Source organism: Vanacampus margaritifer, chromosome 20 (assembly GCF_051991255.1).
Source record: "Vanacampus margaritifer isolate UIUO_Vmar chromosome 20, RoL_Vmar_1.0, whole genome shotgun sequence".
Classification (NCBI taxonomy): Eukaryota; Metazoa; Chordata; class Actinopteri; order Syngnathiformes; family Syngnathidae; genus Vanacampus; species Vanacampus margaritifer.
The window spans coordinates 10,615,095-10,636,674 of NC_135451.1; the positions used below are offsets into that span (position 1 = coordinate 10,615,095).

General features: G+C 35.2%; 1 protein-coding gene and 1 long non-coding RNA gene across 2 annotated transcripts in view; one reads left to right on the top strand and one right to left on the bottom strand.

Moving 5' to 3' along the window:
• Positions 1-3,416: 3,416 nt before the first annotated feature.
• Positions 3,417-21,580, top strand: part of LOC144040375 (uncharacterized) — a 42,653-nt gene continuing 24,489 nt past the window's right edge. Inside the window, exons 1-17 of the mRNA XM_077554523.1 lie at positions 3,417-3,531; positions 3,611-3,747; positions 4,478-4,597; positions 5,858-5,974; positions 6,155-6,341; positions 7,246-7,411; positions 7,526-7,748; positions 9,794-9,967; positions 10,313-10,390; positions 10,517-10,528; positions 10,722-10,814; positions 11,430-11,474; positions 12,292-12,336; positions 12,510-12,554; positions 12,631-12,666; positions 13,251-13,304; positions 19,558-19,593. Of these exons, the coding sequence (XP_077410649.1) occupies positions 3,444-3,531; positions 3,611-3,747; positions 4,478-4,597; positions 5,858-5,974; positions 6,155-6,341; positions 7,246-7,411; positions 7,526-7,748; positions 9,794-9,967; positions 10,313-10,390; positions 10,517-10,528; positions 10,722-10,814; positions 11,430-11,474; positions 12,292-12,336; positions 12,510-12,554; positions 12,631-12,666; positions 13,251-13,304; positions 19,558-19,593 (1,656 nt within the window). The 5' untranslated portion in view covers positions 3,417-3,443. The remainder of the gene's footprint in view (positions 3,532-3,610; positions 3,748-4,477; positions 4,598-5,857; positions 5,975-6,154; positions 6,342-7,245; positions 7,412-7,525; positions 7,749-9,793; positions 9,968-10,312; positions 10,391-10,516; positions 10,529-10,721; positions 10,815-11,429; positions 11,475-12,291; positions 12,337-12,509; positions 12,555-12,630; positions 12,667-13,250; positions 13,305-19,557; positions 19,594-21,580) is intronic.
• LOC144040376 (uncharacterized) lies at positions 4,436-10,356 on the bottom strand. Its single transcript, XR_013289716.1, has 3 exons — positions 10,230-10,356; positions 9,784-9,965; positions 4,436-4,522 (listed from the first exon to the last, which is right to left on the bottom strand). It is a non-coding gene; the product is annotated as an uncharacterized LOC144040376 (long non-coding RNA).

Genomic DNA, 21,580 nt, shown 5'->3' on the forward strand with positions numbered 1-21,580 from the left:
TGATTGGCTGCTACTTGACTCTGAGCAACTGGTGACAGCAACTTTCAAAATGGCCGCCCCATGAGATGGCTACAAACGGGTGGATTTTACTCGATAACTCACATTCCACAAATGTAACATTAATCAGAATGCCGTGTTTAGAAAATAAGTTAAACTTGTATTATAGCTTGTTTTGTGTACGGAGAACCTAAAGTGGTTTCTGGTATTGGTTGACGAAACTAAGCAAAGGGAGTGAGCGAGTGCACAAGGAATGTTGTGTGATTTAGAAAGCCAGAGGAGGTGGTTGATGTGGTTGGTGCGCTGCGCCATGGCTGTGGCAAATGCACCGTGAGGTCAGAAGGAATTCAGTGTCAGTATCCACCTATGCCCGTTGTGTATATGTAATGAATGTTTGCTCTATATTATTTATTTGGGTTGTTACTAACATAATTATGAGATTCATTTTTCAAAATAATTTTCAGTCAAATACATTTTGTAGATACTTTATTTTGAACGTACGCCGCCTTTTGTTATTTACGTAGAATGGCGGCTAAAAAGAAAGCTAGGTAGGTCTTTGCCTAAAACGCTTGAATGCTTCTGGTGAGTGTCAAGAGCACGCCGTTGTTTCTTTAGGAACGCTACAAGGCTAAACTTGCTTGAAGAGAATTTGGGGCGAGCAGTGTTTTGGAGGATCCCTGTCAAGTCATTTTTAGGAACCGTGGGCTCTTATTTATTACGGTTTCCACCCCCAGTAGAGCCACACTCCATGACATGATTACCACATTTTTGAATGTCTATAAATAGGCACTACAGTTGAAGCCAAGATGGATGCATGTGGTTGATGTTTGAACAACAGTAGAAACATAAATACAATAAGCATAATAATATACAACTGCTAATATCAACTTACTGGTGAAATTGAGTCATTCTCGGGGTGTATTTATCCCATATATGATGGATGTCACTGGCAAGTTCTTGGCCATCTCCTCTTCCGCCCCTTCTGCCAGCTTCTCACGTCTTCTAGTGGAAGCAGATCCCAAAGTGTGGAAAATAAGTGCGCGCCCAAGACAATGAAGGCATTTTTATGCACCACCTTGACAGTATTTAGGAAGTACCCTGACAGCCACAGTCACAAATTCCATATTTTGCTTCGCAGTGGCTCTCAACCATCTCTTAGAGACTACGACACCTTTTTCGCCATTTTATTCATAGAAATTATCATTATATATTATATTTTAGCGGCAAGAATTTTAGAGGCCCATTTGATTGATTGTCTCGTCGCGTGTGCGCTAGCATCATTAGCTTTAGCATTATTTTTACATTATGCGCTATACAGAGTTTGGGGGTTTTGTGCCATGCTAAAGGGAACCTCGGAACTGACATATACCAGCAACCACTTACAATTTTAATATTTTGGACCAAGTGGGACTCAAACCGGTGGCCCTTTTGATTACTGTTAGCATTAGCAATTGTTTCAGATAGCTTCTGCCTATACACCCTTTCAGTTGTATATTTATGAATGGAATTTGTTTAAAAAAAATAAATATATATATATATATATATATATATATATATATATATATATCTTGTTAATGAACCGAATACATTTTTCATTCTTTCATGACATGAAAAAAAATTACATTTAATTTTTGTGTATTTATGTATGGAATTTTTATTTTTTTTATTTTTTAATTATCTTGTTAATGAACCGAATACATTTTTCATTCTTTCATGACATGAAAAAAAATTACATTTAATTTTTGTGTATTTATGTATGGAATTTTTATTTTTTTTATTTTTTAATTATCTTGTTAATGAACCGAATACATTTTTCATTCTTTCATGACATGAAAAAAAAATACATTTAATTTTTGTGTTTTTATGTATGGATTTTTAATTTTTTTTTATTTTTTAATTATCTTGTTAATGAACCGAATAAATTTTTCATTCTTTCATGACATGAAAATAATTTACATTTCATTTTCCAAACTCTTTCCCAAGAGCAAATGAAAAGGTGTTTGGTTTAGGTGAATGGTATGGGATTTTTTTAATAGGTTTTAGGTGAATTAATGAATACACACACACACTCGCACCCACATACACGTACTCACCCACATACAAAAAAAAATAAGAAAAAAAAGAGAGCGCAATGATGATGACATGTCAAATCGGTAAAAATTACCGAATGAACAATACTGAGCTCTCCAGGGAAAAAATAAAAAATAAAAAAAATGAAAAGATTCACCTCACAAAGTGTCCATAGAGAAGTGTTTATAGTCTTTAATATAGTTTCTATATTTTCACTGTGGTTTTGACACTTTACAGCATTCCATTTTGTCATCAGATCATTTAGGTACAAAATGATGCATAATTGTACAAGAGCAAATTCCATTTTTCATGCCAAGAGGGAGAAAATGGTTATAGATCCTGACAGATGACTTTGCGGTATAGTGCTGTCTGTCTTCTGTTCAGCTGACTGATCCTCCCATGCCTTTAAAACCGCTGCCAAAATTCTGCAATGCCCTCTGCCATGTTTACACTGAACTTTTCCCATCAGTGCTCTGCATAGTGTGCACATTGTTATTTAGTCAGGTCCAGTATTGTGGTTGGTGGAACCATGTCTGGGCTATAAAATGGACACAATGAATGGCTCATTTTATAAATTGTAGTTTACAGCAGAAATGACTTGACCAATAATGTATATTAACTCATTCACTGCCATTGACGACTATAGACGTCAAACATTCATGTGAACTATTTCTATTAGTTTAACAATTTTTCATTTAATTGCATTTTTTATGAAAACCTTTTTTTTTTATTGTACATTAATAACAGATATAAAATTATCATGCGATTATGATTAAACGCCCCTTATTTATTTATTTAAATTAGGCCCGTGAGGCGATTACATTTTTTTAATTGTAATTAATCCCATGACTTCACTAGTTAACAAACGATTAATCACAAATTTTATATCTGTTCTAAATTAACAATAAAAAAAAATCTAGGTTTTCATACTCTTGTTAGCAAAAGTGGATTTTTTTTTTTAACTAATAGAAATAGTTCAAATGAATTTTTGACATCTATAGCCCGTCAATGGCAGTGAATGAGTTAATAACAAATGTTCAGTAGGATTGAGTTGGAACATCCAATTGTGTCCGAGTTTCTGCTTTCAAGCTGATGACTGATTTGTGTTCTTACTATTAAGTCACGGGGACATTCATTGAAAAAAAAAAAAAAAAAAAAGTCAGCTAGGAAAGGATCCAGACATTGAACAGGATAACCCGAATATACACTGAATGGATGGACGATAAGTAGTGACTTGATTTTTAGAAACAACCGCTCGCACAAAGCATGTATCGCTACGTATGCTGGATGCATATTTTGTATTCTCATGTTGTTTTCAATCACGGTTTAGCCAAGTTGGACTCAAGTGAGGGGAGCCGCCCTCCTAAACCCCAGCCATGTTGTTCTGGGCACTGTGGAGTATAATTTTGTTGCTGATTCCTCTGGATGCTGCAGAAAAGGAAAAGGAAGAGGATGTCCGAGCAGGTAGAGATGATACACTTCGATTCCGACAGCATTTGATATGTATGCTTTTATTCAAATATATCTTATCTTGTATGTTCAGGCTGCAGCACAGCAGTGAATGACTTGGTGTTTATTGTTGATGGTTCGTGGAGTGTTGGCGTTGGCGATTTTGAAACAGCCAAGCAATGGCTTATCAACATCACCAGCCAGTTTGACATCAGTTCACACTATACGCAGGTATGTGTCAAATCACTATTTGTATTTGATTCAACACTTTATATGAAATATATGTATGTCCATTGGAAAGAATGACGACAACAATTCTCAATTTGGAAATCATGGAAATAGATGCAAAAATAAAAACTTAAAACATGGTAAAAAAAAAACAAACTTTGCTTAACACACCCATAATGAGGCCAGTTTTTCTTGTGGAATAAGTGTTGCTAAAGTTAAAGCAAAGTTATCCTTTGATACTTGCTGAGGCACAGTATCATGATTTTACACTACTTGCATGATTAGCATTCAAACTTTCAAGTCTGGGGAAACTTTGAAGTGCTTATATATATATATATATATATATATTATTATTTTTTTTTTATATATATATTTATATATTTATATATATATATATATATATATATATATATATATATTTTATATATATATATATATATATATATATATATTTATATTTATATATATATATATATATATTTATATTTATATATATATATTTATATATATATATATATATATATATATATAAATTTGGTTAAATTCCAATCTCATGGGTATTGGGTTTTTGAGCTTCTACTGTGTTTGACGCACAACTGTGACCAAAAAATAAATAAATAAATAAACATCTAATTCTGTCTATTTTTTTTTTTAACAGTAAGTCTTTCATCGAGGTTTATTACCTTGATCAAGTCCAACAGAGCATGATTGTTGTGTGATGTGTCCGCTGCAGGTGGCTGTGATCCAGTACAGTGACACTCATCGTCTGGAGATCCCTCTGGGAAAACAACAAAGTGCTGCAGAACTCATTCGGGCCATAAGAGGCATCACTTACATGGGAGGAAACACACAGGTAGGCACAACATTGATTATTTTTTTGTTTTTCAACACATTGCATTAAAGCCAGTGGCGTAGCAACATTGCCCAGGGGCCCCAAGCAAAGAAGATTGGGGGCCCCAGCGGCCATTCGTAGCATACGTAGTGCGTCATTTCTTCAATGAACAATCACCGTTAATTGTCCTTCATTCAAGTGACTTGTTTTGTTTTAGTTTGTTTAACTTTAGCAAGAATCCTTCTAAATGAGTCCGAAAACAGGAAAAATAAAATTACAAATTGCATGGTCGTTAAAAAAGAAGAAAAAAAAGCCTTACTATACATGGTCATTTTTCAACTTAATAAAAGCCTTATTATCCATGATAATTTTTTACATTTATTTATAAAAAAAAAAAAATAAGGCTTACCAGACATGGTCATTTTTTGATTAAAAAAAAACCCCAACAAATTACTATACATGGTCTTTTTTTTCCAGCATTATAAAAACCTAAAACACATGATCATAAAAAAAAACAAAAAAAAAACCTTGGTCATTCATTATTATTATTATTTTTAAAAGCCTTAGGTCATTTTTTATTATTATATGGTCTTTTAAAAATAATAATTAATTAAATAAATAAAAGAATAAATAAATAAATAAAGCCAGTCAAACCCATGGTTGTATTTTGTTTAGTTTTTTATTTTTATTTTTTTAAATAAAAGCTTTACTACCATTCATGATCATTTACAAAAAAATAAATTCAAACCTGAATCCAGTCTGAAAATTTTGGACCAGAGGCTTGCAGGAGTTCCCATTATTATGATCAGCTAATGTGTTAATCTACCAATTAAAAAAAGATTCTGTCATAAATGTTCAAATAAAAAGGCTATTGTATAAATATTTTTAGGCAAATTGCTACAAAGTTCAGCTTGAAATATTCAAACAATAGTCAATTCAGTTTCTGATTAGTTCAAGGTGTAAGCAAGAAAAAAAAAAAAGAGAGCTGTTCATTGAGGAAAACAAGCAATTTTGAAGCTTAGAGAGGACGGAAAAGCCGTGTAAATAGAAAACATTCAGTTTTGGAAAATGTTATAGTTGAATTGTTCCCGTGATGTGCTACTGACTAAACTGTCTTGGAAAGTCTCAACTGAAAGAAACATGGTACTGTACTGTGCCCACTCTGAGTTATTTACAACCTGCATTTGGTGGAGCAAGTACTCATAACACATTTTTTGTTGAAAATGACAGGATTCACGGTGTTGTTGACTTGTCCTAAAATTAAACATGTCTGTTTCGCAGACTGGCAGAGCCATTAAGTTTGCCGTGGACCATGTTTTCGCCACATCCCAGCGAGCCAGCCAAGTCAAGAACCGCATTGCTGTTGTGGTCACAGATGGCAAATCCCAAGATGACGTAGTAAATATTTTTCACTGCTTGAGTGACATATTGTACTGGACATGATCATATAGTCATAGTATGACATAGTAGTTCCAAACCACCCGTTAATGATGATATGTTTATAATGCTCGATTCTGTTAATTCCCTTATAAAACGCAATCACATCCTGCTTTTTTTTAAACATTTTTTTTTCTTTAGGTGGATGCCAGTTTGGAGGCACGAGCTCAAAGCATTACGGTGTTTGCAGTGGGAGTTGGGGACGAGATCACGAATTCTGAGCTCGTATCGATCGCTAACAAACCATCTTCCACCTACGTCCTGTATGCTGAAGATTACACGACCATTGACCGTATTCGAGACTCAATGGAGCAGAAGCTCTGTGAAGGTACGAGTATATTTACTTTCTTCTTTGTTGCTGTCAATGCAACAAAGAAGAATTAACAATTCACACAAGCAATAAAGCTCTTTCTGAACGTGTCAAAAAGTAACTATATGTTTTTCATTAAAAAAAAATTGACCGATAAAGGTGGACAGGATTACCAGTAACACTGCAAATAAGCTATTAAAATTTCCTCAAATTTAGACAGATGTTCTTTGTAACAATTTGCCCAAAAATATCTTTAATCTTTTTATTTGACCATTTATGATTAACACCTTAACTATCCATAATGGGAACTCCTGCAAGCCTCTGGCCAAAAGTTTTCAGACAGGATTCGGGTTCGAATTTCACGCCCTCTGTCTGCGGATGTGACATCGTGTGGACGTTTGTGTATGTGAAAAAGGGAAAATGCAGTTTCATTTTTTGGCCACAGATGGCAGTAGCAGTTCAAAATTCAATTAAAGCAAAAAAAAAAAAAATCTGCCAATGGGGTAAGCAAAATTTGCTTGGCAATATTTGTATCTAGCCAATTAAAAACAGTAACAGGTCTTAAAACTAGCGTGCCAAAAGATTGAGTAGAATTTGCATATTTCAAGCAAAAAATGGTGTTATGTAAGAAAAGTTGACTTTATCATTTCATGCAAACCATTTGAGCTTGTTATGAGTAATTTTGTTTCTTAATATTAGCTGTAATGTCTTAAGGAAAAAGTTTTATATAAAAAAAAAAAATATATATATATATATATATATATATATATATATTTTTTTTTAATTATATCTTTTATATCTGTTTTTATTGTCACTTTTAGTCATTTATTTATTTAGAATTTTGGCAGTTTTGCTCCTCCATATTCAGGTGTCATTGGGTGACCCACAAAATGGATTTTCTGAATGAGCATTTCTCTTCTAGAGTCGGTGTGTCCCACAAGAATACCGGTGGCGTCTCGCGATGAGAAAGGCTTCGAGCTAATGGTGGGCATGAACATAGAGAAAAAAGCCAAGAAAATTCCTGGCTCTCTTGTGTCCTCGACTGCTTTTACGCTTACGACCTCGACTGACATTACTGAGGACACCAGGTATCATGCCATTGAAAGAGTTTACCTTTAACAGAAAGTGTGTTCATTGTACTACATTCCTCTCATTCTTATTTTACAGTACAATACATAATAAAATGTACTTATTTTTACTAGAGAGATTTTCCCAGAGGGCCTTCCTCCATCCTATGTATTTGTAGCCACCATTCGCCTAAAGGGGATTGCCGAAAAGTTGAACTTCGACCTTTGGAGGGTGCTATCAAAGGACAAAAAGATCCAGGCTGCAGTGACACTGAACGGACAGGACAAAAGCGTCACATTTACCACGACGAAAATGACAAACAAGGAGCAGAGGATTGTCTTCAATATGGGATTTGAGGTGGGCCTGGCTAGAAATACTTTCACAGTCAATTTTACTCACATTTTAATAACCTGGCACGATGTCCCCAAAGTTTCAACATCTCAATTATACAGTCCCTTTATTTCATGAGTAAAATATTTTTCTTCCCATTTAAAACCCTGACGTATATAATCTGACACATGCTTTGCACGGAAAATCCATTAGAGGGCAGTATCACCCAGTTGATGGCTTTTCCAGCGACCTTGTAAGATCGCCCCAATTGAGAAAGGAGAGACACTTATACTTATTAATAGTGGGAAACGTTCTTTCTGATTTTTGGAAATACTAATATGTTTGATATGTCTGTTTATTATTATATTTTTGACAGTTACAAATTTAAAGCATTGTGACCGGATGTATCAAGATATGACACAAATCAAAAGTCATATGTGGAAGTTGATTTTCAAAAAACTAAAATTGTTCAAAAGGACCAATAAATATTTACAAAGAATAAGAATTTTCTCTCATAAATTTCATGAATCAGGCTATATAGGGTTAGGGACTATTTTTCAGTGGTACACTCTAAAAACAGTTGGATCAAAAGTAACCCAATTATCGATCAAAAATGGACCGATCCACTTATGAATTGTTTTACACTAAAAGACCAATTTCTTGACTCAAAGTTGGGTCAAATTGACTAAAGTAGAGTATCGGTCCATTTTTGACCCCTATTTTTTAGAGTGTAGAACCCCAAAATGATGAAATAACACAAACAACAATTACAGTACTTCTTTTACGACCCGTCTACTAGTAAAACAGTTTTTGGATGTTGATCTTGAAATAGAGCGTGAGTTTGCGAAAATAGTGTGCTAATATTTGATTTGTTAACATCTTCCAACTGAACCCGCAACAAAAAGATTCAATTCACTAAAGGGCGCTAGTGTGAAAGCACCTTCTTAAATTCTTACAAGTTGTTCTGCTGTAACATGGAAAGAACAAATTACGTTAAAGGGCACCCTTCGCTTGCCAAATTGTTGTTTGTTATTAACCGACGAAAGTACTTCCAGATAAAACAAAAGCATTTATTTTAATGAATCACTGAGGATGAAATGTGAAGGGTGCCAGAGGAGGGCTCAAAGAAAATCTTTCCGAATCTAAACCGCTACATTTCCCCGGTGGAAAGTAGCTGGTGGATGTGTCGCACTTGGAACGCGTGCCTCTATTTCCATGGCAGTTTATAATAACACATCCTGTCAGACAGCAGCCAAATTATTTTTTCCGAATGCACACTCCCCCTCAATTCTAACACACCTAGACGCTAGCGTGGCACACTGAACAGGGTTGCAATTATGTTTTTTGGGGTTTTTTTTGCACTTGTTTGATTTTTATTTATTTTGATGTGGCACAAAGTGGTAGCCTGTGATTTGTCATTTTGAAGATGTTGGCTGCCAATGTGAAACAATGCTTGCTTTATCACATTCAAAGCTACCATTTACTTAAATTGTTTAACCCTGGAGAACCCACGGGGTCAAATTTGGCCCCTATAAATTCTGCTACTCAAATAACAAAGACCTTTTTTATTTTATTTTACAAATTTAACTTCAAAAGTCCAGAGTGCCACTTCTGACCCCTGCATGGGGCCATCTAGTGGATGAATATTGCACTTACATGAGCCAGAGTGGTGGTGACAAGATGGCTAAAATGCAACAAATGAAACAAAAAAATTATATTGTTCAATGTAGCTGTGTATTTGATTGATTATTTTCTTAAATTCTAAATAGTTTACTGACAGTTTTTGTTATTCTGATTTTTCGAAATGATACCCCTAAATCCCAAAGGGTCAAATTTCGCCCTAATCCTAAATTAGGGAATACTGTACATTGAAAAAAAAAAAACATTGAAAAAACACATATTTTGGTGTTCAGTGAACTTATAGCAGTCATTTAATTTATATTAATTCATAATTTTCCAAAGAAGAAAAGGGTTCTTGGGTTCTCCAGGGTTAATACATGAGCTAACAAAGTTCAGTAATCATTTATCAACAATGATACGATATTAAAATACGCTGTCGTACCTTCTGCCAGGCTCTATATGATGGGATGTGGCATCAACTTAAACTCCTGGTGAGACCAAGCCAGGTGACGGGCTTCCTTGATGATCAACGGGTTCAAGAAATAACCCCGGAGCCGATGGAGCCCATTTACATCAACGGGAAGACACAGGTGGCAAAGAGGCGAGGAATAGATGTCACTGTCCCTGTAAGTACACATTAATTTAGCTTGCTAACATGCTACCTGCTAAATGTTGCTAACGTAAAATACGATGTATTGTAATGTTACTGCCTCTGCCTATTGTCACAATATATTTATAGATACATAAACAGTGTTTATCAACAGTAGTTGATACAATAATTGTACAATAATTTAACCAAAAGTGACAGTGAACTGTTAGCATACCAAATGCTAACGTTTAAAATGGCGAATGATTCGATAATAATAGCGCTAAATTGCTAATACCAACATATATGTGATACTTTGTAATGAAGGTCAGGTTACGTCTTCTTGCTTAGGAACTAATCAGCCGTAATTGTTTTTTTATTTTAGATTCAAATCCAGAAACTGCGTCTGTACTGCGATCCTCTTCAGAGTGAGAGAGAGACAGCTTGTGAGATCTTCTATGTGGTAAACCTTTATATTTGTTTGTACAGGCATCAATGCATAGATGTGGTGTGTCTGCATGTGTATATACTGTACTGCTATCCTGAAAATAACATCCCTCTTTTATTCTCTTTTACTTCTGGCTCACAGGATGATGAAAGGGTAAGTGAAATTGTTTATCTATCTATCTATCTATCTAAAATAAAAAATCCATGGATACAAGGACACTCATTTTGGATTTTCTATAAACTTTAAAAGTCAACCTGAAAAAAAATGCAATATGTCTTTTCCCACCTAAGGAAAAGTTTGGGCTGCCTTTGCTATTTTACAAATTAGTCAATATTTGCCTCCACAGTGCCCTTTAAATCGAGAAGCCACAATTCCAGAAGTGGAAGACGCCAATGTTGTTGTTGGACCTCCTGGCCAGCGTGGCCCACCAGGACGCATGGTAAAAATGCCGATATAATTTTAACCAATTCCACTTCTTTTTTTTATTATCCGCTTTCATTTTTAATGCATTGTTATTATTTATTTATTTATTTACACCTGTGTTCAGGGTGTTTTTCCTCAATTGGTTTGCAAGTACAAAAAACACCAGCTGGGATAGATCCCCACTTCCCATTTACCCCAGAACAAGATCAGCTGTAGAAAGCCACTGAATGTACAGAATGATCTGATTAGCGACCATGCTAAGCTAACCAACGCGATAAAAGGGAGGAACTCGGCCGTGGTTGCAGTAGACCACAGCTAAGTGCCAGTAATGATTGCCACCCTCTTTTTAACTTTCCAAGTAGATTTTAAAGTAAAGATGTGGCCAATTTAACAGCTTATTGCAGCTGTTGTCATCACCCTTTAGATGTTGCGACCCTAATAGTGATGGAGAAACAGCAGATGTTTTATAGATGCAGTCCGGGACATTTGGTTGCTATCCACAAACGTTGCTTGAGATTGAGTTTTTAAGAAATTCTTACAGTAGAATTAAACATGAAAAAAGAAATCTATCGGTATATTTAAACTGTATTTAATGTGTGCATTTCTATAAAGGCTTCCTTTATCTTTCCAGGGGGACAAAGGAGAGGCGGGATTACCTGGAGCTGATGGTAAGCCTGTGAGTACGCTGTTTATTTATATCTCTCTTCTGTGATACGCTCAATTGTCACAAATTGTGTTATCTCATAATGTACACTCTAAAAACAGTTGGGTTCAAAATAACCAACTTTCTTGGTTGCTTTGTATAAAATTACCCAGAGAGTTGGGTCAAATTTGACCCAAGTTGGTTGGTCCTGTTTTGACCCCCTCCACATAACAAATTATTTTGTGCTTGTGTGGTTGGTCTCCCTTTGACCCATACTGGATTATTTTTTACGTAACTGTTTTTAGAGTGTAAAACCCAACTTTTCTGGGTCGTAATGTGCGAAACAATCCGCAGAAAATTGGGTCATTTTGTACAAAGCAACCCAGAAAGTGGGTCAAATTGACCTAAGTAGTGGGTCGGTGCTGCTATGCAATTTTTTTGTGCTAAATGAAAAACCCCAAAAATTGAGTCGGTCACTTTTTGACCCGTCTTGGGTTGTTGTTTTTTTAAAAGTTGTCTACACTCTATTTGACCCAACTTTCTGAGTTGCTTTGTACAGAATGACCTAATTTTTGGGGGTTGTTTGTACAAAATGACCAAGAAAGTTGGGTCAAATTGACCCAAGTAGCGGGTCTGTCTCATTTTTGACCCAAATTGGGTTATTTTTGACCCAATTGTTCTTAGACTGTATGAACCTCTGCCTTATTTCCATGTGTTGAAAATGCTAAGCAGAACACCTCTTTGAATTTAATCCTAAAATTGAATATTCATTTAATTTGAGAAATGTAGTTGTAAGCATTTCAAAATGTGAAGTATTCATGTATTTATTTTTAACATTTTTCTCTCGCAGGGTGAAAGTGGGGAGCCCGGCCCTTCAGGATTGCTGGGGCAGACGGTAAAAATTGTCATTCAAAAATCACATTTATCTTTTTGTGGTCCCAAATTAACTAAAAAAAAGAAAAGGAAAGAAGACAATCATATTTTGTTGGCGAGATGTTCTCAGTTCTCAGAAAAGGCTGTTGGCCTATTCTTAAATGGGATCAACCATTTCTGCTCTTGGTTGCGCAGGGTGCCGATGGCTCACCAGGACCAAGAGGACTTCCTGGTATGAAGGTAAGACTATGAACAAACAGATGAATGAATGTTGCAGGTACCGCTGATAATAACATGACTTTTAAACCTGACCCAGGGCGACAGCGGGATGACGGGCTTACCAGGACTACAGGTAATCCTTTATAAAAAATGTTTCAACTTGAATGATGTCATACAGTATGTGCATATAACTCTCATGCAGCTAAATTAAAATATGGAATATTTACTGTATGTGTGGCAACAGAACAGTTTTATTTCAATGTAATTTTTTCCCCTTATACTGATTATAGTCCCTTGAGGGGAAATTCAATGTGTACTGCACTGTATTCTTTGTTTCACACCACACAAAGAACCAATTTGGATCAATGGCTCAATTTACAAGAAAGTGGCAAAAAATACTTAAAGGGACAGTGCGTGGAATTGAGCGCCATCTTGTGTTCAACTAATAGAATGCAACAACCGGAGCACGGTGCCTCAGAGAGACCACACTTCGCAAAATGTCTTCTTTTAACAAAAATTATTATTATTATTTTTTTATTTGATTTTTTAATTTATTTGAGAATCACTGCCTTAGGTGTAATTGCACGGATTTGTCGGTATGGATGCACCATACAAACTACAATCCTACAAGCACATAAATGAATCGGTGGCTTTATTTTTTCTACTATTCAAGGGATTACAATGGTCCTAATTATTCACTTCATTTTCCCTTTTTAGGGTCTTCCAGGAGAGAGGGGTGAGCCAGGACATCCAGGAGAAGCGAGTTTAAAGGTAGGATATGATTATGTCGAAGCGGTCATGTGTCAACTATAAACACACACGGTATGCACTGACAAGAAAAGGTGGAAACCTTAACCGTGACGCCAGATTTAGCCAGGCGTGTATGCGTGTGCGCGCGCGCGTTTCCCCCTATCTCATCACAGTTGGTGGCATTGACTGCGTGGTATTTGAAGTGAGAACAGAAAACAAGATAATTACTGTAATGATGTTGTTTTTGGCTGCGTTCGTGTGACATTTTCCCTCACAATGGCTCTCCAGGTGGAAGCGGGGGGGGGGGGGGGGTGTTTCTCATCATGATTATGCACCAGTGGGCTGTTTGGGCTCATTGTGATCTAAGGTCAAAATTTATTGAAAAGGAAAAAAAAGTGAATCATTCACGGTCCTACAACAGGGAGAGCCTTAATGATGACAGAACGTCATTTTTGCACATTACGTAGTCATCATAACAGCATGTGTGTCATTGAATACAGCTCGACTTAATAGCATTGGATAGCGGTGAGGATGTTGCTTTGCGCCAGGGAAGGCCAAAAATGTGACCCATATTCATGTAGTCAATCTGAATAGTTTCCCTCAATGAAACGAAACGTGACTACGGCTGCACCCAGCGCACAAATCAGAGCACACGGAGACATCTGTGAGCCACGCCCACTTGTTACATGTGTGCGCTGCTATTTTCAGCCTTCTCTGAACTCTTTTGAGTGTTCTACCGCTCTGACTTGCAGCCGAAAGCCTACTCAGTAATTTGGGACTCTTCCTGCTATCATAATAAACCTTGGAATCTGGAAGTGTTTTACACCAAAAAGGAGAATGGTAACGTAGGAAGTAAAACAGGATTGATATCAACCGAGAAAATGGGAATGGGAATGCTAAGTTTGAAGACCCTGTGAAGTAAATTCAGGGACTCAATTCTACAGTGGGAAAAGGGACAGTTCTAATCGTCATTGCCTGGAGCAGCACAAGACATGACCAGCCTCATAAACACCAACAAACAGATAAAATGTCTTTCTGCAACAATGTCAGGGAACATTAAACACTCTAACGATTTACTGGAATCAGTCTACTTCAAGCAGATCACAGGGATAGCAGCGCCGTAATTGCCTCGATTGTAATTTAATAATTATGTGTGGATTGTCTTCAGACCAAGTGATTTTACTCGAGATAGAGTGATATGTTTTTTCTTTTTTTTCCTCCTTTTTTCCAGGGCTGATACCGATTATTAGCTGTCAAGGAGGCGGAATATTGGCGTCAAAATTAAAATAAATAAATAAAGTTCCATTCTTAACTTTGTTGATTTTTAAGCATATACTTAATGAACAACAACTTTTAAGATTTGCAACAACAATTTTTTTTTGTTTTAATTTTATTCAATAAATATATATATATATATATATATATTTTTTTTTATTCTAAAACAAAGTTCAAGGACCTCCAAGGGTCATTAACATGCCTTAAAAAGTTAAATAAAAACTTATAAAAAAAAATACAAAAGTAAACAACTCCCTATTATTTTCTACAGCAAAAAAAGTGTTCCCAAAATTTCAAAATATCTGAAATGGTTACATATCTAAGTTATAATTTCAAACAAAAACAGGAGGTGCAGAGAGTTCCCAGGGTCAGCAACATCTCTTATAAAGTTAATTGAAAATTTAAATAAATAGTTCCCTGAAGTTAAGTTGATATATTATTGGCCATCAGATTTTTTTTTTTTTTAGAAAGGCCAATGGTGGTATTCAGCATTATGTGAATAATAATAATAATAATAAGAAGCATCGGTCTATCCTTAGATTTCACTGGACTTTTGAAAAGTATTTTAACTCTTTGACTGCCAAAAACGTTAAATAACGTTTAGTAAAATCCTATGGAGGAGTGCCAAAGACGTTAAAAGACGTTTGTTTCAAAACAGAGGTGAAACTAACCATTGTCTATTGTTGATTACTCAAAAACGGAATAAGGTAGAAACAAACTTTTTTTTCCGATGAAAGATGAGAGTCCAATCTTTCATTTGGTAGTATGTGTGTTTCCATAGTCCAAACACATAATTTTCTGTGGACCTTGAAAGATCAGTCAAAAGATCAGTCAAAATGCTTAAATCGGCTGGCACCCACGGCATCCCTTTTCTGAAAACGTCTGGCAGTCAAAGAGTTAAAAGAGGAAAATAATAGTAAATAATAGATAATAGTGGTGTAACAAAAAACGGTTTGAACCGAAAAATCGTTTTTTTTTTATTAAAAAGATGTGAACGCATCGAATGGCAAGTTCATTCAAATGTAAAATAAAAAAATTAAAAAAAGATAGAAAATGGGTGTATAGGATGTAGTATGCAATATTCTGCAATGATCATACGTTACCCATGTTTTGCCTGTACTGACACTGAACAAACCTTGACGCATTTGAAGTATTTTGGGTGCACGTTCATTTTTTCCCCTCTTCCAATTTTGTTGACATTTATTTTGGAGCCGTCTGCGTTTTTAATCCACCACAGGTGAGCTGAAGCCCTCGCAAGCCCAACAAAGACTCCGTTCATTTCTAGCACAAGAGACCGACTGAGCTAAGCTGTTGCATCTTCCTCAAGTCACAGCCAAGGAAATGCGCTACCGTTTTCAAATTTGGCTTTGCAAATGGAGCAATCTGCCATGTTGTTTACGGGGGGGAATAATATGATGTTAGAGAATCTTGCCTGATTTCGTTACATGGCAATTTGAAACTTACACTGTCAATTCATTAGTATAAAATATGAAAAGAATGCAACCACAAAGATCTACTGGCTAACGCTTGGACTCTTATCACAGTTATTATGGCTTGGCCATGTCCACGTTAACAACATGGTTACGGAACTGACAACAGATACAGATTTCCCAGGATGATGGTCCTCTGAATTTTTTTTTTTTTGCTCTTGCTTTACTACTCGGTTCATATTTCTAGGATGTTCCAACCTTTTGCAGCCTAATTCCATTGGATTACACTTGCTACTAGTTTAGCTATTGCGAGCTCATAAGAACACCCAGAAGTCAGCCTCTACGGGATCAAACAAACTCAGTGTGGTCATGGCCTGAGGAAAAAAACTCCCGTCAACTGTAAAACTGTTAATGAGGCTTGAACTCGAGTACGCCATATAAGGGCACAAACGTGGGCTTCAATCATGTACATGCTACATACGTGTATTTGCTTTCCCACAGTCAAAGTCATCAACCTTCAAACACTAGAATGTAAAGCAACCTGATCAGGAACATGTCTGTTATTATACATTTTTCGACATTCCATAGAGTAGGATGCCACCTCTGTCATTACTTTGCCTGTAATTAATGAAAATATACAGTAATTGATACCTGTAGAAGGTATATTTGAAAACTGGAAAAAGGCTGAATGCCTGAAATGATGTTGCTTATGTAAGCAACAAATGTATTTAATAGAAATATACAGTGTATATATTAGAGGTGTCAAAATTAGTGCATTCATTTTGAGTTAATTTAAAGTTTCTTTAATGCCACTATTTTTTAAATTTAATTAATGACTGCCCCTTACTTGGAAAGCCTGTACTGGGAGAATTCCAGTCGCAAAGCAGCAGACACAAAATTTTGCAGTAATACATTTATTAATAATGCATATATTTATGGAGACTGGGGTCAAGTTGTATTTGAATATTTAAAAAATGTGCAGAATTTCCCAAGTTACTCTATGTTAAAGATTAGATAGTTCTTAATATGAAAAGAAAAATGCACTGAGCTGTCACCAATGTCTTACAAATGCATTTATGCCATCTAGTGGTAGAAAAATGACCTCAACACAAATTAATATCACACTCGTTTTTTTTTTTACAGTACAGTACATCTTTTTAATTTTAACAGAATTTTATGAATTATTATGAAATTACTGTATCAATGACTAAAAGATGCAGCCATATTTCTTTTAGTTTAAAAATGTTTGCCCATTTTTATGTTTAAAAGAGTATGAAAACTTTGAAAAAACATTTTATGGTACATTTAGAACAGGTATAAAATTAGCGATTAATCGTGAGTTAACTATTGAAGTCATGCGATTAATTACGCTTATTTATTTTTTTTTGCGCCTGACACCTCTAATATATATATATATATATATATATATTGCTTTTTCAGGAAACAATCAGCCAATGTCATTCCTCCCGTTCAAATTCAGCACAATATCCCATTGTAAGTAATCAAGTCCAGGACTTTTAAACATCCTTTGGGGGATATTTAAAGAACACTCGTTTGAGTTGAGGCAGGAAAACTTTCAGGACAACATAATTAATTAATCACTGCAATAATACGGCTGGGTATAGCTTGGTAATATTAACGTCGTTTCTATGGCTCCCAAAGGACAAAACACTATTACAAACGCAAATATATTTGAGAGAGCAAACATTTGCAAAGAGCCAATATTAAAAGCAAGTGAACAAGAGACAATACACAGCACACTTAACTGGAGTCCCATAGTCTAATTAGTGGAGCAATTAATTACAGTGATAAAGGAGGCAGTTGGTAATAAATACTCATGAGGCCAAAATACTGACCTTGCATACTAAAATCCAAACCAAAGGCACTTGATAAGCTATAGCTGGGCATCATTGGCATATAGGCGGCATGAGTTAAGAAAGGGGGGGGTGGGGTATTTTGACATCGCAGTTGCTCAGGTCTCAGGTAACAACCAATCACAGCTCAGCTTCGGAAAACAGGTGAACTGTGATTGGTCATTGCCTGAGCCCCCAAGCAACATTGATGTCATCTTCAGTCGACTAAGGCAAAATGGCCGCCCCCTGAGATGGATAAAAACGGCTTGATTTTGCTTCGTAACTCATATTCCACAAATGTAATATTAATCAGAATGTCATGTTTAGACTTGTGAGGTCACATAAAATGTATTATTGTCAAGAAATGTTTAAGGTTGACTTACACTTTTAAAAGAAAATGTCGTCTTCAATCGTGGCCATTTTCATTCTATCCACTTATCATCTTACTAATTAATATTGATTAAAAAAATAATAATTTCTCTTTTTACCTGACCCTTTTCTTATCATAATCATGCTGATGGTGTAAGACGTAATGTCTTATTGACTCATCCACAGTGTCAAAAATGCTTGCTCTCTTTGACCATTTGCTGACATGTTTTGGCTTCCCTGAAAAGTTCCAGTTTTAGAGACGCTAAGATTCCTCCCGACGACAGCAATACGAGATAAATTCAACAGCCTGTTTCACATTTTCATTGCCAGTAAAGCGCATTGGAACAAATTCCCTTTGCAACTTGCAAGTGAGTAATTATATACTGTCGCTGTTCAACAAACAACATAAAAGTACCGAAAGGTCGGAGAGCAAAACCAAGTAGTTGAATCTTGTAACTTGGGGCCCTGGTGCGACTTTAATTATATGCTGTGTTGTGGTACGGCATGTGTTAGTTTGTTGTTCCGCCGGCCACAAGGCTCCCCGCAAACTTTGTGTTTGTGCATCACAACAAAAAGATTAACTCATTAGTTTTACATTCCGCTGGACAGAGTTAGCATTTGAACTCAGGTAGCATGAATTAGCTGCAGGCAGGCAAACTATAAGGCAGGCGTTGAAAATGTCTAATAAAAAATTCTAGTGAATATTTTAGGACAGAAAAGAGCGAATATAAACTTCAGAGCTAACGAGGACGAGCATTATAGGTTTTAGAAAATACATGGATGGATGGCTAGTCAGACAAAGCTTGGCAGACTGCGAGCTGATTGGTCGATTTTGTAGTTCACAGTATATAAACTTCTAATGAATATGGAATGCTGAGTTGCCAAATGAATGCTTTTACAAAATGAAAATGACTGTTCTGTTGCGCCTTTCAACTATAAAATATGTGCGTATGTTTTTTTTTTTGTGTGGTTAGCAACAACGATATTGGCACATTTGTCACCTCTATTATAGTGTGTGTTCCAGATTGTGGCTACAGCTTGTAAAAAGCATTTAAATTATTTTATATAATAAAAAAAAAAAAAAAAAACTTTTTATCCTCCGCATTTTGCTCTCTGTCTCCGTCTTGTATTCATACCGTTGTTGACAGCAGCAACAGGAACTCTGCCTTTAATTGTAAACTCCCCTCTCTTGTCTCGTCTCAGGATGTGTTTGATGAGTCCTTCTAATCTTATCCTCTTTTCAGCAGTGTTGACAGGATTACGTGACAAAATCTAGATAATCGTCGCACATTATTCAGGGAGCTCACCGGATCTTGTAAAGCACTGACACATGTGTCATGTCCTCAGGGAGATCCTGGTGCTGTTGGAGCTCAAGGAGCCCCGGTGAGTAAATACGTGACGGGTATTTCATTTTGCATTAAGTTGAGGAGTTTAACTATTCAACGCTGAATGAAATATATATGGAATTCTGCATGATTAAAACAGTGTGGCTGCTGTTAACCAGTGTTTTGTGGATATGAGTACCGCTTTTTTTTTTTTTTAATGTTGACTGGGCACATAAAGATTTGAAGGAAAGAGTAATCAGGACATGACGGGCGTGAGAACTCGGATGCTTCTTTGCTTTTAAACACCAGGAAACTACAGCCTGCATTTAAGCAAACACATACACACAAACACTTGGAAAGTGGATGGGTAGAGTTTTCCGTCCGGCTATGGAGGATCAAAACTGCCAGAATGAAAAATAAATAAATGACTCAATAAATAAATAAATGAATAAAAGTGAAAATAAAAATGCATGTACAAAATATGATTTTAAAAAAAAGTACTTAGAAAGTGGGTGGGTAGAGTTGTCTGGCTATGGAGGATCAAAACTGCCCAAATTAAAATTAAATAAATGACTCAATGAATAAAAGGGAAAATAAAAATGCATGTAAAAAAATATTTAAAAAAATAAATAAATACTTGGAAAGTGGATAAGTAGAGTTGTCCTCCGGTATGGAGAACCGAAACCGCCAAAAAAAAAAAAAAAAAAAAAGACTAAATAAATAAATAATGAATCAAAGTTTTATATATATATATATATATATATATATATATATATATATATATATATATATATATGTATATATATGTGTATATGTATATATATATATATATGTATATATATATATATATATATATATATGTATATATGTATATATATATATATATATATATATATATATGTATATATATATATATATATATATGTATATATATATGTATATATATATATGTATATATATATATATATAATTGAACACAAGCTGCCGTCTTATGGAGAACCCAAATTGCCCAAATTAAAAATAAATAAATAAAAGCGAAAATAAAAACTGATATAAAAATATAATAAAAATAAATGAATATTAATGGAAATAAGAACTATATATAGTTTTTATTTCCATTAATATTCATTTATTTTTATTATATTTTTTATATATTTTTACTGATATATTTATTTTTATATCAGTTTTTATTTTCACTTTTATTTATTTATTTTTAATTTGGGCAATTTGGGTTCTCCATAAGACAGCAGCTTGTGTTCAATTACCACAGTGAGAAGGTTGCACGTGTCTGTCTTAAATGTGCCTGTATAAAAAAAAGAAAATAAAAAAATGATGGCTTGGCTGCATGGAAACATTCATCCTTGTGTGATTAAAACAAAAATAAAAACAATATTGACAAAAATGTTCTTAAATACATGATCATATCGACACAGAAATGTTGTTAGCTCTCCAGGCTGTCAAATCAAGTTCTTTGTGATGCAAAGACTCCAAACAAGAAAAAGCTGGGATCATTTAAATTATGATAAAGCAATGTATGTTTACATTGACAACTTTTTAAAAATCCGAAAATTTTAGAAAGTTTCTTTCACCCAAGTGTTATTAAAAAAATGACTGGAAAGCCAAATCCCCCCTCCACTCTCAATTGTGGTCTTTCACTTTGATGTTTGAGTTTAAAGAAAGCGCTGCGTATTACGTCCGACACGTTTTTATAATTAAGTCACCCGAAAGCTACCGTCTGATCTGGTGCCCATCGGAAGAGGGAAGAAAAAGGAGTCTTATGCGTTCAAGTGAGTGGCGAGCGTTCACTGAATTAGGGATAGTCGGCTTTGGAGTTTCAGGATGAACTTAAAATGAACTATAACCTGTACAGGTGAATGTCATTTGACTCTCACTAAAGGTTTGACTGCACACGTCATGCCAAAATTTGAGCATGCTTAATATGACTGTTAAATACTAATTCTAATTGAGCCAGAAAATGTATTGATCCATTCATGGATCAAACACATTATCTGTTCATCTCCTTGTTAGAGAACAGCAGATGTTGA